Source organism: Paralichthys olivaceus, chromosome 13 (assembly GCF_024713975.1).
Source record: "Paralichthys olivaceus isolate ysfri-2021 chromosome 13, ASM2471397v2, whole genome shotgun sequence".
NCBI classification, from domain to species: domain Eukaryota; kingdom Metazoa; phylum Chordata; class Actinopteri; order Pleuronectiformes; family Paralichthyidae; genus Paralichthys; species Paralichthys olivaceus.
In genome coordinates, this window is record NC_091105.1 from 14,380,675 (window position 1) to 14,394,598 (window position 13,924).

Below are 13,924 nucleotides of genomic sequence, written 5' to 3' on the forward strand. Positions count from 1 at the left end.
AGACTGTTGGTAGATCAGGGGGAAGATACAGGATTTTTCTTAAACATTGCATTTTTCAATTTTGTCTTGATTTTCCAGGGATCAAGATATAAAAAAAATCTGGCCTTTTAGGGGGACTGATATCTATGTGTATGTGAAATTTGGTGAAGCTTAATTGTATTTAAGGGGATTATTGGGCCTTTGCAGCGGTCTGCGCTCTACTGAGTGCCATTCTAGTTATTCTGTTATGAGGTTGGCACAGAGGTTGTGAGATTAAATCATGATATGTGTGTAGTGCTGCCAGACACCAGAGGGTTTCACCACCACTAAAAAAGGAAGCATGAAAAAAAATCACCAAGCCCTCAGACTGTCAGTTACATAATAGATAATCGATGAAAGGCTTGAGAGAAACTGAGCGAGAGTTGTGACCTGAATCTATCGGTCTGATGTGTCATAATGGACATGTTGAAAGACAGTCAGCCTGCGTGAGAACAATGCAAATACGTGAGACCATCAGGAGGTTGTCACACTGTCAGATCCTGACAGTGACAGCAAACATCCTCCAGTCTATGTATGAGAAATCTGCCCCCAAAAAATCTGCTCACTTCACTTTCTATTTATCTATTAACATCCAAACCAGGGCGTTTTTGGGCTTAGGAAAGATACTCAAAGATTTTGACACATTTTCTTACGACCCACCTTCCTGAGTGGTTTTGTTGGAGCCTCCTGACTGCAAACTGGTCTGACCCTCCTTGTCTTTCTCTGACATCGCCCTCTTCAGTGTGGGGAGAACTGCTACTTTAGGAGACGCACTGCTGCTGCTGGGAGAATCTGAACTCTCATCTGTCAGAAAGATGAAAAACATGGTACTTTAGCATTGGGTTTCCCTGGTAAATGTCTGTATGTTCCTTAAACATTATCTATTCCCTCAGTGCAACGACCAAGTCTTGGGCTGGTTTAATACCTATGCTCCTGCTGCTACTGGTGGTCCTGGGCTTGTGTGGGATGCTGGGTCGTGCAGCCAGGGCAGGCTTCGCCCCCTGCGGCATCGGTGGCTTGGGACCTACTGGTCCCCCCGGGGGACTCGAGGAGGATGTAGCTCTGAGACGAGGGGCTGTGTCAGGCTTGGTCTTTTCTGGAGAACCAGTGTCTGGTTTATTAGAACCACTGGGAGACCTGCTGCTCTCTGGGGTAGGGGGCTGAGATTTGGTTGCTGAAAAACATAAAAGAGAGTGTGTCGGATATTTGTTCATGAGAAACTTTTAAACATCAGATTTCTGTTTATTATTTGATGTGAAGAAAAATAAGTAAAAACAGAACAAGGGCTGTGCAGCAGTTATTTTACAGTGCACAGAGCTCAACTGTGACTTTACTCTCTTCTCTGTCACAGAGGGATGGGGATCGATATGATGTTGTTGATACCGATGCAATTATTGATTCTTCTAATCGATCCAACTCTTTAGTGATTCCCTCAATGATTCCTAATCAATGTTCTGTGTGGACAGTCATACCTGACGCCCCAGTGCTCTCATTACAATCCTCACTGCTGGTATTGATCAAAGGAATTGATAAGAAGGGGGTTCGTTTGATTTCGATGGTTTGAACTCTATTCCCATCTCTACCACCACACAGACACTCTGAGCAGCAAACTCCAGCAGTAAAAAACAATCAGCCTCTACTAACAGAAACAAAATCATATTATTCAGTGAGGTTTATTGCCCCAAGTGAAAAATAAATGTTTAGAATAAAACTCACCTATTGGATTGCTCTCAGGTCTATCAGGGCTGGAAGACTGAAAAAACACATGGACATTATTCAGTTTGAAGAATAAAAGAAACATAGAAACATGAAACCTAAGTTGTGTGTAAAATTACCCCTTATCCAAAATCTCAATAATGCTAAGACCACATTTTAAGACTAGAATATTTTACAGTTTAAGTTAATTTTTTATATATATTTGATTTTTTAGATTTAAACTCTTATAATTTTAGTTCAGTTTTGTGATACCAAATGTACGTACAACCTTTCAACAGAGGGTGGCGCCTTTGTGTCAGATAAAACAGGTGGACTCCAGCCAGAACAAGCAGATGGCAGGAGTAGCTTTAGTGCCACTGATATCAGGTCAGTAAAAAACCCTAATGCTGCAAACACTATAAACCTCTTACTACACTCACTCATACACTCATACACTCACACACCAACTCACATCTTTATTGCTGACACACACCAGTTGCCTTCATTAATCTCTGTAGATACATGTTGCCCCAGTAATTTTGTGGAATTATGTGTTTCTTTATTTCAGATATTAATTAATTTGCTTTTTCAGGAAATAGAAATAAATGACATAAGAAGAGATATAATAAGAGAGAAAACTAGTTTTAGTTTAAGGTGTCTTATTGAATTCTGGAATTTTGAAGTAATATAAACAGGAACAATATTTGCATCCTACAGTGAATCATGAGAATTTGCAGCTCAGCCCTCTTTCTTGTTCTGTAGATTTGCTTCTCACGCTTTTATCTCTTCCTCTGCACGTTTCCCTCCTCCTCCTCCGCCTCCTCCTTCCACCTTGTCCTCTGGCAAAAAAATCTAGGTTGTTTGTGTTTTTATGTCAACATGTCGACTGGCACAATGACTAGCCTGGAGATAAATGCTAATCTTAGCATCTGTCCGTGCGTGCATGCATGTATGCGTGTCAGTCAGTGTTTCTTATTTTATGTTGTCTCCCAGCTACAACCCACCATGTGTTGACAGAACAGGTTTGACAGGTGGAGGCTGAACACCTTCAGCAGCTTGTTCCAAAACAAAATGTGTCCTCGCTGCTTGTCTTAACATATACACACCAATAGATATCTTAGATATCTTAGTAAATCTATAATTGTCATCTTTTAAAAAAATGTATGAATAGAAATGGCTTCAACCAACAGCTTGTAGTAGGTCTCCACTAAACTTTAAAAAGATTTACATAGAATGCATTATCTTAGTTTTAGCATGTTACATGATATTTCATCAGAGGTTTTTTTTTTGTCATTCTCTTCTGTGGATGCCATGTTTCTACTTTTGTATGTGAATTGCACTTTATATCTTATAAAACCATTTCAACTTCAGGTCATTTTACTCATCTGATCTGCGGCTCAATCATCGGCAGAGTAAACAATAAAGAAAATAACTGTTTCCTTGAAGCTGCACAGGATTTTCAATATTTAGGCTAATGCAGCAGTCAGCACAGCCTCAGCCACATGTTGCTGACTGTCTAAATCACCTCACCTTGTGTGCTCTCCTCTCCTGCTTAGCCTTCATCTCTGCCAGGAGGCCGCTGCCCATAATCTGCATTCCCGGGTACCGCCTCCCTCCCTGAGGACTGCCCCTGCCATCTGAACCCTCCCATGGCTCGTCTATGGAATCGGGCGTCCTCAGCTCTTCTGATCGGTCTGAGCTGCTGCTGTAGTCTGCGGGCTGCGAGCGACTGGAGGCATCTCTACTGTGAAGACAGAAAGTATTAGTGAAGCTGGACTCGACTGGTGCATTCACTGAGCAGTTGAATAAAACAAGTATGTAAAACCGTCTGTTAAATACCCATAGATTACCAATATAAGCCTGACAGTATTGGTAGTTAACAGGACAATCATCCTGTTATACCTTGACTTTGACTCAGGTGCTGGGCTCTTCACTGCCACCTTTGGTGAGGAGGGCTCCTCAGGGATGGCCGAGGCTGGTGCTGAGGACAGACCAGAGGATAAAGGAGTCGTCTGGTTTTTCTCTGATTTATCTGCTTTGTCAGATTTGGAAGATCGTTTGATGAGGTTGAGGAAACCTCCTTTACTCTTCTTTTTCTCCCCATCTTGAGACTCGGAATTCTTCAGGGAACGTCTGACAGGCGGAAAAACATTTAACATGGTTAATGTGTATGTTACAATAAATATTGCAACCAGGCATTCAAACCTAAATACACTGCCACTTGAATAACATCTGATACATGTCAGTCAGTAATGAGGAGAACATAGTTACTGCATTGTTCTTACTTGGAATCCATCTTGGTGACTTTTTTTGAGAAGAACTCATCTACACCCTCATCCACTCGTCCCATGAGGCCGTTCTGCTCCCCATCCTGAGGTGGAGCACTGTTTATTTGCTGAAAGATGAAGTTGGAGAATATGAAACCATATCTGGTAGGGTTGGGTACCAGTATCTGGACAAACAGTGGAAATGCTGTTTCCATGCATGTTTTCAAAAACAGTCCACCCATGTGAGACAAAGTCATGTTATAGATTTGAAGTGCAGCCGTAAATTTATTTTGACTCACAGGTACTTTGCTGGAATGTCTTTTTTTGTTCCTGCGTGGTCGTAGTTTGGTGAAGTGCTGCAGCTTCTTCTCCTCCTCAGATGGCAGCTCCACCATTTTTCCCGGCAGACGTTGCTCCAGTTTGGGAAAGACCTGAGACGGAGTAGGCGGAGTTTGAGATGATGTCGAAGTGTCCTCCAGATGTACGGGAACGTCCTCCAGAGCCTTGTCCAGGTCAAACTCCATCTCTGTAGGTGTGTTATTAGACATCAGTTCAATATTCAAGAGTACTCGCATCTACAACAAGTTGTATCAGTCAATGTCATGTCAAATATAAACTAAAATACTCAAATGAACTATATACCAAAGGCACGAGACACTGGTCGAAGCATTCTGCTGTGGATGCTTTTCCTCTTGGTTTTAGGAGTCATCTGAAGAGGAGACAAACAATAGTGAATATTTGTGAAAACTGTGAATCAAAAAATGAAACTTTCATTAGTACATTTTATGCCTGAATAAGTGGGTTCAAAAGCTATATAAGTGTGTGTGCACGTTAAAGTTAAAACTGTTAATAAGAAATGTCCCAGTGATGAGCAGCATTTGAGCAGCAAAAAACAAGTTCAACTGTAACTGAGATTAATATTCAGGAGTTTATTTGTAAAGTATATTTGCATTAAGACCAAACATTATTCAGCCAAATCTATGCAAGTCTTCTCTTTCCAAACTAAGTTGGTCATCAAATCATTTCTCCACAAAACTTTATAAAAGTCACAAGTGCTATATTGCTTTGTTGTTTCAAAAAATATGCTGATAACTGGTAAATAATTATAAAGTTGACACTAGACTAGTTAAGAGCTTGTTGAAACCCTGGGAGATGAGCAGTGCAATGTGGTTTGACACATTCAAAATATGTATTGCATTGTAACAGTGTGACATATAATTTGGAAAGTGAGTGATGAAGTGACAGACAAACAGCTGTATGCATCTACTACAGTCATACTGTTTCTTTCTTCTCTTTTTATAATAGATGAAGAAAAATGTCCGAGTGCAGGAAGCTCTCTGTGCTGTAGAAAAACTCTATAGCACAGAGGAGTGTGTGAGGCAGGCAGTGAGGACAGAGACAGAAAAGGAAAAAGGACAGTGAGACTTTCAGAAAAGTTTGAAAGGTGAGTTTAGAGGGACAGTCCAAGAGTACTTACACTGGTGCAGCACAAAGTCTCCATGGAGCAAAGGTAGAAAGAGCAGGAAGAACAGAGGAACAGAAGATTGAAGAGAAAGAGAGACAACAAACAGTAAGGCTGAAGAATTAAAGGGAAAAAGAAAGAGAGACAGTCGTGACAGCTGTGAGCTCTAGTGCAGCCTTTTCACAGTAGAAAGGAGAGGTAGGTAGAAGAGAGGGATTAAGCATGAAAAAAAGGGAAGAGCAAGAGTATGAAGGCATTAACATACAGATGAGGACTTCGACGAACATGCATGTTTCTGTCATATCATCAATCAGACTGCTATTGCCAACAAAAGTATCTATTTACTAGATAACGCTAAATATTTAGAGCTAAAAGAAACTATCTCCCATCAAGACCTATTCAATATTATTCAATATGTTCTGTTAGCCTCTCGTATGTAACTGTACGTACAAGCCAACTATTATAGACTGCTTTAATTGTTTAATCCTTTGCTGCTTTGGGGAAAATTAAGAGTTGTGTCCAGTAGAGGGTAATATCAACAAACTGTAACATGAAAAAAAAAATCTTATGTGGATTCTTTACAAATTAAATTAAATCATTGACATAACTTCACTGTTCATACTCTGAGCTCACACCCACCCAAACCTACCATGCACGTCTCCAGATCCTCCAGCCTCTCTGCCTCTAATATTTCAGCCGATGCCCGCTTAGGGATCTTCTCCTCTGGGACGTCCAGATCCACCGACTCCTGCTGCACCAGAGGGCGGCCTCGACGTACCAAATGGTCTGCCTGGGAAGGGTAGAAGTGATGTAGAAGGTTAATAAAAAAGAAAAAGATTGGCAAGATTGGATGGAAATAGAAGAGTTAGTAATGGGGGAAATGAGTGAGAAGAAGAAATAAGAGAAATCAAAGAAAAGGATTAGATCTACCCTTTAAAACTTGGTGGAAACACAGTGCTGCTAATTATTAATCACATGAAAACAACGTAACTCAGATCTGTGAATAATCAGTAATCAGTGAAGGTAGTTGTAGCAGAAAATATGTTTAGCGAGCTCAAATGAACAGCCATTGTGAATGAATCGATAAACCATTTGAAAGCCGTGACGACTGTAATCTTACCAGAGTGTGTTGTGAAGTGGAAAGAGCCTCTAATATCTCATCAACGATGCGATCAGACAGGAAGGACGCTAGACTCAGCTTCACCTCACTGACACAGAGAAAGTGTTTTAGAAACCCAATACATATACAGTATATATATATATATATATATATATATACGCATATTAGTGCTATATAACCCACAAACACACACCTGAGCTTGTTGATAATATCCACCCCCGACTGCTCCAGGAGCGTTTTGGTGACAAAGCTCTTGGGCACAACCATCTTGGCTGAGCTGGTCTTCACCAACTCTGGACGAAGATTACTTCTCTTCATCACGTGGGGACACAGGGACTCTGCAGTGTCCACCATGGACTCCAGCAGAGTCTGAAAGGAGTGAGGATAGGAAGGCGGGTCAATTTATTTCAACTAGTGTGTAACTGATAAAAGTTTGGATGGTTAACTTTCAGCGTCGACAGGTGGCATCCATGTTTTCAAACTTTGTTATCATAATGTAATATAGTTCATTTTATTTTATCATAATAACCTCCGACCCCTTCTTAGTATTAGATTTTAGGTTTAACAGGTATTCAGCTTATGTTGTATCTCTACCTGGAGTTGTTGGTCCATGACTGTTGTCACCTCCCCGGCCATAGACTCCAGTTTCTCCTGGATGGGTCCCACTGAGGAGCTGTTTGCATCATCTCTGGACGCTGAGCCGAGGTGGTAGAGGTGAGGAAGCAGCTGAGGGGACGAAGAGGACGACATGGACACAGTTATAGACTTATAAGAGAAAAAACAAACAATAAATGCAGAGTAATTCTGCATACCATGTATTTTTGTGTCATGGTCAAATCATATTATACTACTTCTATTCATTCTACCATCCTAGAAAAGATAAAGTCACTTTTCTCACCGTTTTAGAATTTCTGGCGTCTTTGATGAGGTTCTCTGCTGACCTGACGTCCTCCAAGATAGCGTCCGTCTCCGAGTTCCTCAGAGAGTTCAGGTGGTCCTGCACCTTCACACAAATCCTGTCAATCATCTGAAAAACAACAAGACAGAGTTTTTATGTGATAAGTCAAAAGCCCAGAAGGGTTCGTTGATGTCCTGATACAGTAACTGATGTGTCTTAATGACATTTAAGAGCAACTGCAGTTCTACGTCTTCTATATCCATCTGATTTCCAATCAGTCGAATGAGATTTGTTAAGTCGAAATTAATTTTTCCCCGGAAGTAGCTGTAGAGTGAGCGCTCCTCTCTTTCACTCTGCGCTCTGAGGTAACATCTCTCCACTGTGTCAACACCTCCTGTCCTCATGGTGAAGACGTCTGTGATGGGTACAGGCAGCTGTCAACTCAGGCCAAAGATAACGTTAACTTCTGTCACACGCTTAGAAGAGGTGAATTCACAGGTCACGGCAATCTAATAACATTATTAGCATAATTAGTATGCATTAGCTCGGAGGGATAACAAGGCTTGTTTATCACATTATGTAAATGTTGCTGTCACCTTGGTGGTTTAAGAGTTGCTTGATAGTTCAATGAAAAAAGTGTGTCTGTGTGTGTGTGCGTGTGTCTCACAGACCTGTTGTGTAGTTGTGGTGACAATGCCCTGCTGAAGCCGATAAGCCTGTTCCTGTAGGTATTTTCTGGTCTCGTGGTTCCTGTAGATATAATTCTCAATCTGAGGGAGGAAACCAAACCACAGTCATTAGAATAAAACCAAATAAATGATTTAAACACTATGAAAACAGCAACAGATCATAGACAAGAGGAGGAGGAACAAATGGAAACTATGAGTGTACCTTTAACAAGGCGTCCTCTGTTTTGTCTGGACTGGTCTTCAGAGCCTGAGAGGCATCGATGATGGGGATGGGCATGAATCGAATGGTGAAGTTTCTAATGGACACAGCCAGAGGACATTATAACACAGTTAGGTCACATCATTGAGTAAAGAAAAAAGACAGAAACACAGGATCAGTGACAGACCATTTCAAAAACCTGATGCATTTGAACAAATCATTGTTCTGAGTTGTGAAATGTCCGCTGCTCATTCATTATTCTTATTCAACCACAACATATACAGTGAGTATGTGCTTTAAAGGTTAAACAGGATATTGTTCTTTCATCAATGAAGGAAAAGATGTAAGAGGAAATGCTGGTGGTCTTGTTCAGCCCAAGAGAAATCAGATCTGAGGTCTAACAAGGTTCTTATCACAACATCATGTGGTGAAAATGAATTCACAGCTGGTGACCCTCCCTACAGTTTTACAAATATTATGTCACCACAGAATCAAAGAGACATTTGATACCTTTGATCAGATTTCTACATGAACTGAACTAACTGTGTCTGCTTCTTGATTAATTAAAGATACTGGGTGTGAATTAACACTGAAACCTCTTTGGAAAAAAGGGAATATTTAGGCGTGTGTATGTATTTATGTGTGTGTGTGTGTGTGTGTGTGTGTGTGTGTGTGTCTGTGTGTGTGTGTGGTAGCAAGGCTGAGATGTGGCCCGACCCCCCAGCTGTTATCACACTGCTGTATTACAGAGCAGCGAACTGACACCATTGGAGGGCACTGATCTTGAAAGAGAGGTCACCAAATGGTATTAATATTCATATCACGGTGGAGGAGAGGAAGGAATGAAAGGAGGAAAAAAGAAAAATGAAGGTATAATAGCACAGAAAGAAGAAACATTGATTTTGTTCGATGGAACATCTGATAACCTTTAAAGAATGCATAGAAAACACAAACACAGGAGACATGGGGAAATTGACTAATGCTAATAAAATACCATGCATGAGCGCACATAGTGTGACACACACACACACACACACACACACAAAATGAACAGATGAAAATTGTTATTTCAATAATACAATACAGGGAGTCAGAGAGGAAATAGGGAGCTGTGCTGCTGGGAGAATATGATAAACAGAGACAGGAGATGAGGCAGAGGATGAACAGATGTGTCCCAGAAGTAAATTTACCCTCACACTCACACAGAATATTGAACCTTTAGATATACAGACAGAACATACAATAGACACAAATCTGATTTATTCAGCCTTGACTTTTTGTCTCTAGCTTTCTCTGAGTCTGAGCATCTTTCCTTTGTTGTCGTATTCCCTGTGTGTGTGTCACTCCCTCTCCCCTCTCCGGCTTCCTGTCTCCCTGTCTACACACACCTAAAGGTTTCCTCCCGCTCAGCATGAGGCAGACTGACATCTGAGCAGCGACAGCTAAACAACTCATCCCCTCAGCGTGTAACACACCAGAGCAACTACAGTGCATGCACACTGTTAGGATTAAGATTTTGTTGGATTATTTGATTTCATTCAACTGGAATACAAGTAGAGAGTCATCAACATACAGTTATATAACATATACACAAGGACTCGCAAATAAAACAACAGAGACAGTGCTACTCACTTCTCCAGAGCAGCTGCTACATCCTGAAGACCCTGAGGGCTGGTGTTGTTCTTATCCCAGATCACAGTCCTGTACAAAGCACAAAAGATCAAAATAATTAGTCATGACAAGACATTTGCATGGGTCTCTGAGCACGAAGGCTCAAATGACAATGCAAATGTCTCTTTGTTACCATGCAATATTACTAGAGGTGCACTCCAACCAACCCTAAAAATCAATAGCTCAATGAAAAGTACACATTTTCGCCAAGGCCAAACAGTCCAAGGAGAAAAACTCCTTATCTTACAATGGTAAAGAAAGTAATAAAAAAATCCACCCCCTGATGGAGTATTTGCGTATTCCTGCTAATAAGCAAACAAAACAAATAAAAACGCAGACAAAAACGTGACTGTGATTACATATATATAAGGGACTTACATATGTAAATGATTGATAGACTACAATTACACTTGTCTGTCTGTTTTTTATCTTGTTGGTAACACTTTATTTGACCCGTCTCCTCTATAGACGGCCCATAACAGTCACATGTCTTCCACTGTGACCCGTTGAACACATTGTGTACTGACCTGAGTTTGGAGTTGATCTGCAGCGCCTTGGCCAGCATCTTGGCTCCCATGTCCCCCATGGCGTTGCCACTGATGTCGAGTCTAGTGAGCGAGGAGTTGCTGCCCAGGGCGTTGAGAACGATGGTCAGATCGCTCTTTAGTCTGGAGTCTGCTAGAGACAGAGAGGTGAGGGGCTGCGGAGAGGAGGGTGGAGGGAGGACATGTGAGGTAAGAGGAGGAGAAAGGAAAAGTGTTGAGATGGGTTTTAAATTATGAGAAGAAGAGATAAAATATAATTATGCTGCGGCTGACTCTTGTGTGTCATTGACGGTGCTGTGGGACAGTCTGAGGGTTTTACTGCAACCTGCAGGCTACTAAATAGTGGCAGCATTGATGAGAAGCCCTAAAGTTGTATGTGTTGGCATCACCAGCAGTGAGTATACAGAGGGAGACGTAATTCATGACACTGGGAATTAATACTCCTTTAAGAGCCGGCTGTTTCAGTGCCTGTGTCCTGTGAATGTGTGGATGTAAGTGTGACCATGCAGTCAGAGTTCACATTAACTTCAACACCATTACAAAAGACTCTGTATACAAACTATAAGGTGAAGCTGTAATAATGAACAGTTCTACCAAAACTAAACATAAAAGCTCAACATAATCCAACGCTAACTCTTTTTCTATTATACCACTTATAAAACTGTATTGTCTTTCAGGGGGGTCCTGAACAAATTATACTTTTATGAGAGGGTCTAGCCTTCTGTGAATTATCTGAAATGCGTTATCATCATTCAAAACTTCAGGGGGAAAAAGGAATCAGAAGATCAAGTGGATTTCTTTGTAATGTGAGAGTGATACATGGGTTTACAAATCCCCGACAGCGTCCGTCTGTTCAGCACATGCAAGCTGCTCTGTGATGCGTAACATTTACACAGCTGGAGACTCCTGTGATCTGCCTTCTACAGGCCACTCATTTTACCGGCTGCCAAGTCGCCCTGTTGAGCCAGACTCATTCATTCCTTTTTAAAATGAATGATACTTCAGCTTAAAAAAAGTACTTTGAGTATAAAACAAACTTTATAGATACAATACGTTGTCAATTTAAAGTATTACTATTGATGCAGTAACATAAACTGTATGTTTTGATGTAGCTGGCAGAGGTTCGCTCATCTTGTATAGTGTTGGGAAGTTTACCAGCCCAGTGTGGAGAATTTAGTGGCATCTAGTGGCAGTGTTGCAGATTGCAGCCAACAGAAAACCCTTCTCGTCGCTTCAAATCCCAAACATGTGTCTCCAGAGTCAAGGTTTGTCCAATTTGGGCTACTATAGAGAGATGGAGATGCATGAGCGATTCTAACGAAACGGAAACAACAATCCTTTGTTTCAGATGATTATACTCATGAAAATATAACCGTGAATAATAACAATAATATTATTCTGCCAAAAGACCCCCTAAATCAAACATACCTTAATAAACTGTGTACTTCACCAAATCCAATATGAAAAAACATGACGTTACTTCATGTTTTACGACTTAAGGAGGAGACTCTCACCTTCACATAGATTAACACAGTGAGTGTTTTGTTATGAAATTGCACTTGTGTGCAAAATAACACAGAATACCCAATAAGCTCGGTCAGCTCAGTGGTTTTTAGATGACTTTTGGCAGTCATGGATTTGTGCATCAACATGGTTGTATACACAGAAAATGAGTGCAGAGAGAATTATTTAGTGTCTGGATGTGTTCCTATGGAGCACACAGCAGACATTAAACATCAGTACAAGATGATGCACCAGTGGGCGCTGTAGCTAATTCTTTGTGGAGTGTTGTAAAGAAGAAACTACATCTTCACACACACAGCCCCTTAAGAATAAAAACTGTGTCCTACTAAAAAAGCTTAGTAACATCTGGTTGTTGAAGTGAAAGCACAGGAAAGGAAGTCTACGACGCCAAAACCTGTAGGTTGTATTGAGTAGAGTGATAAAGTGATTTCCAGCCCTTGCTATGGCGAAAGCAAACGACTTACAGGAGCTCCGATTTTTCCAGGCGTTGTAAATCATTAAGATTGTGAAATCATCAAGCTGGAAACGCAGATACGTGTAGTTTAATAAAAGCAGGAAAATTTGGAATTATAACCCAAGACACGCAAATGAAAGTGACCTTGTCCTGGAGACAAATTAACCTTTTTAATGTCTTCCCATAAAATGATGATTTGTGTTTAATACTGAAATGAAACTTGTAATCACGCCACTACAGTCTGCAGCTTCTACAAAGGAGACCATGGTATTATTATGATGATCAACAGTAAAGAGTTGCTATTATCGTCGTTGTGCAGGCAAAAGTGCAGTTGCATTTATCCTGGTGTTTTTTTAACATGCTAATACTTATGTTTTCTCTATGGTGAAGCAATTTCTTAATTTCTTTTTGCAGATTCTAACTAATTTAGGTTTTCACTCTTTAACTGTTTTAATTATTGTCAATTAGACGTTCGAGCGCTGTTAATTCTGTTAATTAATTATGAGGTTTTCTTTTAATTTGTGGAGAGTAAACTTGGTGAATTATTGAACCACATTCCTGCTTAATAATAAAATAGAGTTTGTGTGTCTATATTCTGGCAGCTTGGAGCGAGTGTCTGGACTCCAGCCAGGACAGAAACACAACAGGGTAAACGTGACGCCTGGAGCTCTGTCTCTTACTCTCTTATTTATTCATTTTTATTTTGACCATTCTTCAAGAGGCACAGCAGAAAAAGAAAACAAACATACTGTTGAATAAATGATTTTACATGCAGACAAACTGTGCACATTACAGATATTATTCCCCTGGTCTAAACAAATCTCTGACAACAAACTATTAGGGATCAGCTGTCCGCGCATATTACAAGAAACCTTTTTTTAATTCTAGAATTTTTTAGCCTTTTGACACAGATTGTAGCCATTGTAGTGATCAACATCTGGGTCAATGTCCTGACTGACATAACCCTGGACCCCATATATTAATCCATAGGTTTCTTTACCCATAAGGCTTTCGCTCCCTCTGAGTAAAGAACTAAATATAATAACATATGTCTTTGGTAGACAACTATCAGGTCATTTCACAGTGGTGGTTGATCTTCTTTATCTGAACTGTTCTGAAAGATGAAATACTTTGGAAAATGGGGTGTTTCTGTGATCACTGTCCTTACGAAGCCTTTCCTCGTGGCTACATTCTGTGTTTACCTTCAGTCAGATGCAGGTATTTGAAATAATTCATTGAAAAAAATCATATTTATATGGAAAGATGTGGGAGGCTCACACTGTCTGCCCCTATACGCTGCTCTGTGGCAATCCTTGTTTGCCCAATTCTCGACATTGGAGGTGGCAACTGCACAGTGAGCACAACCCTAAAGTCACAATTTC

General features: G+C 40.6%; 1 protein-coding gene across 6 annotated transcripts in view; it reads right to left on the bottom strand.

The window, feature by feature from the left end:
- The window catches only part of LOC109632194 (F-actin-uncapping protein LRRC16A), a 63,110-nt gene that overhangs the window by 2,995 nt on the left and 46,191 nt on the right, over positions 1–13,924 (bottom strand). For 2 of the 6 annotated variants that reach the window (XM_069537188.1, XM_069537186.1), the window contains 18 exons: positions 10,547–10,719; positions 9,981–10,049; positions 8,352–8,445; positions 8,132–8,230; positions 7,461–7,589; positions 7,157–7,288; positions 6,756–6,931; positions 6,563–6,650; positions 6,092–6,232; positions 5,458–5,475; positions 4,623–4,689; positions 4,280–4,506; positions 3,999–4,108; positions 3,616–3,846; positions 3,244–3,457; positions 1,735–1,771; positions 944–1,192; positions 679–822 (listed from right to left, as the gene is read on the bottom strand). In XM_069537188.1, coding sequence (XP_069393289.1) covers positions 679–822; positions 944–1,192; positions 1,735–1,771; positions 3,244–3,457; positions 3,616–3,846; positions 3,999–4,108; positions 4,280–4,506; positions 4,623–4,689; positions 5,458–5,475; positions 6,092–6,232; positions 6,563–6,650; positions 6,756–6,931; positions 7,157–7,288; positions 7,461–7,589; positions 8,132–8,230; positions 8,352–8,445; positions 9,981–10,049; positions 10,547–10,719 — 2,398 coding nt within the window. The remainder of the gene's footprint in view (positions 1–678; positions 823–943; positions 1,193–1,734; positions 1,772–3,243; positions 3,458–3,615; positions 3,847–3,998; positions 4,109–4,279; positions 4,507–4,622; positions 4,690–5,457; positions 5,476–6,091; positions 6,233–6,562; positions 6,651–6,755; positions 6,932–7,156; positions 7,289–7,460; positions 7,590–8,131; positions 8,231–8,351; positions 8,446–9,980; positions 10,050–10,546; positions 10,720–13,924) is intronic. The other 4 variants (XM_069537190.1, XM_069537189.1, XM_069537187.1 and 1 more) reach the window with 3 other exon arrangements.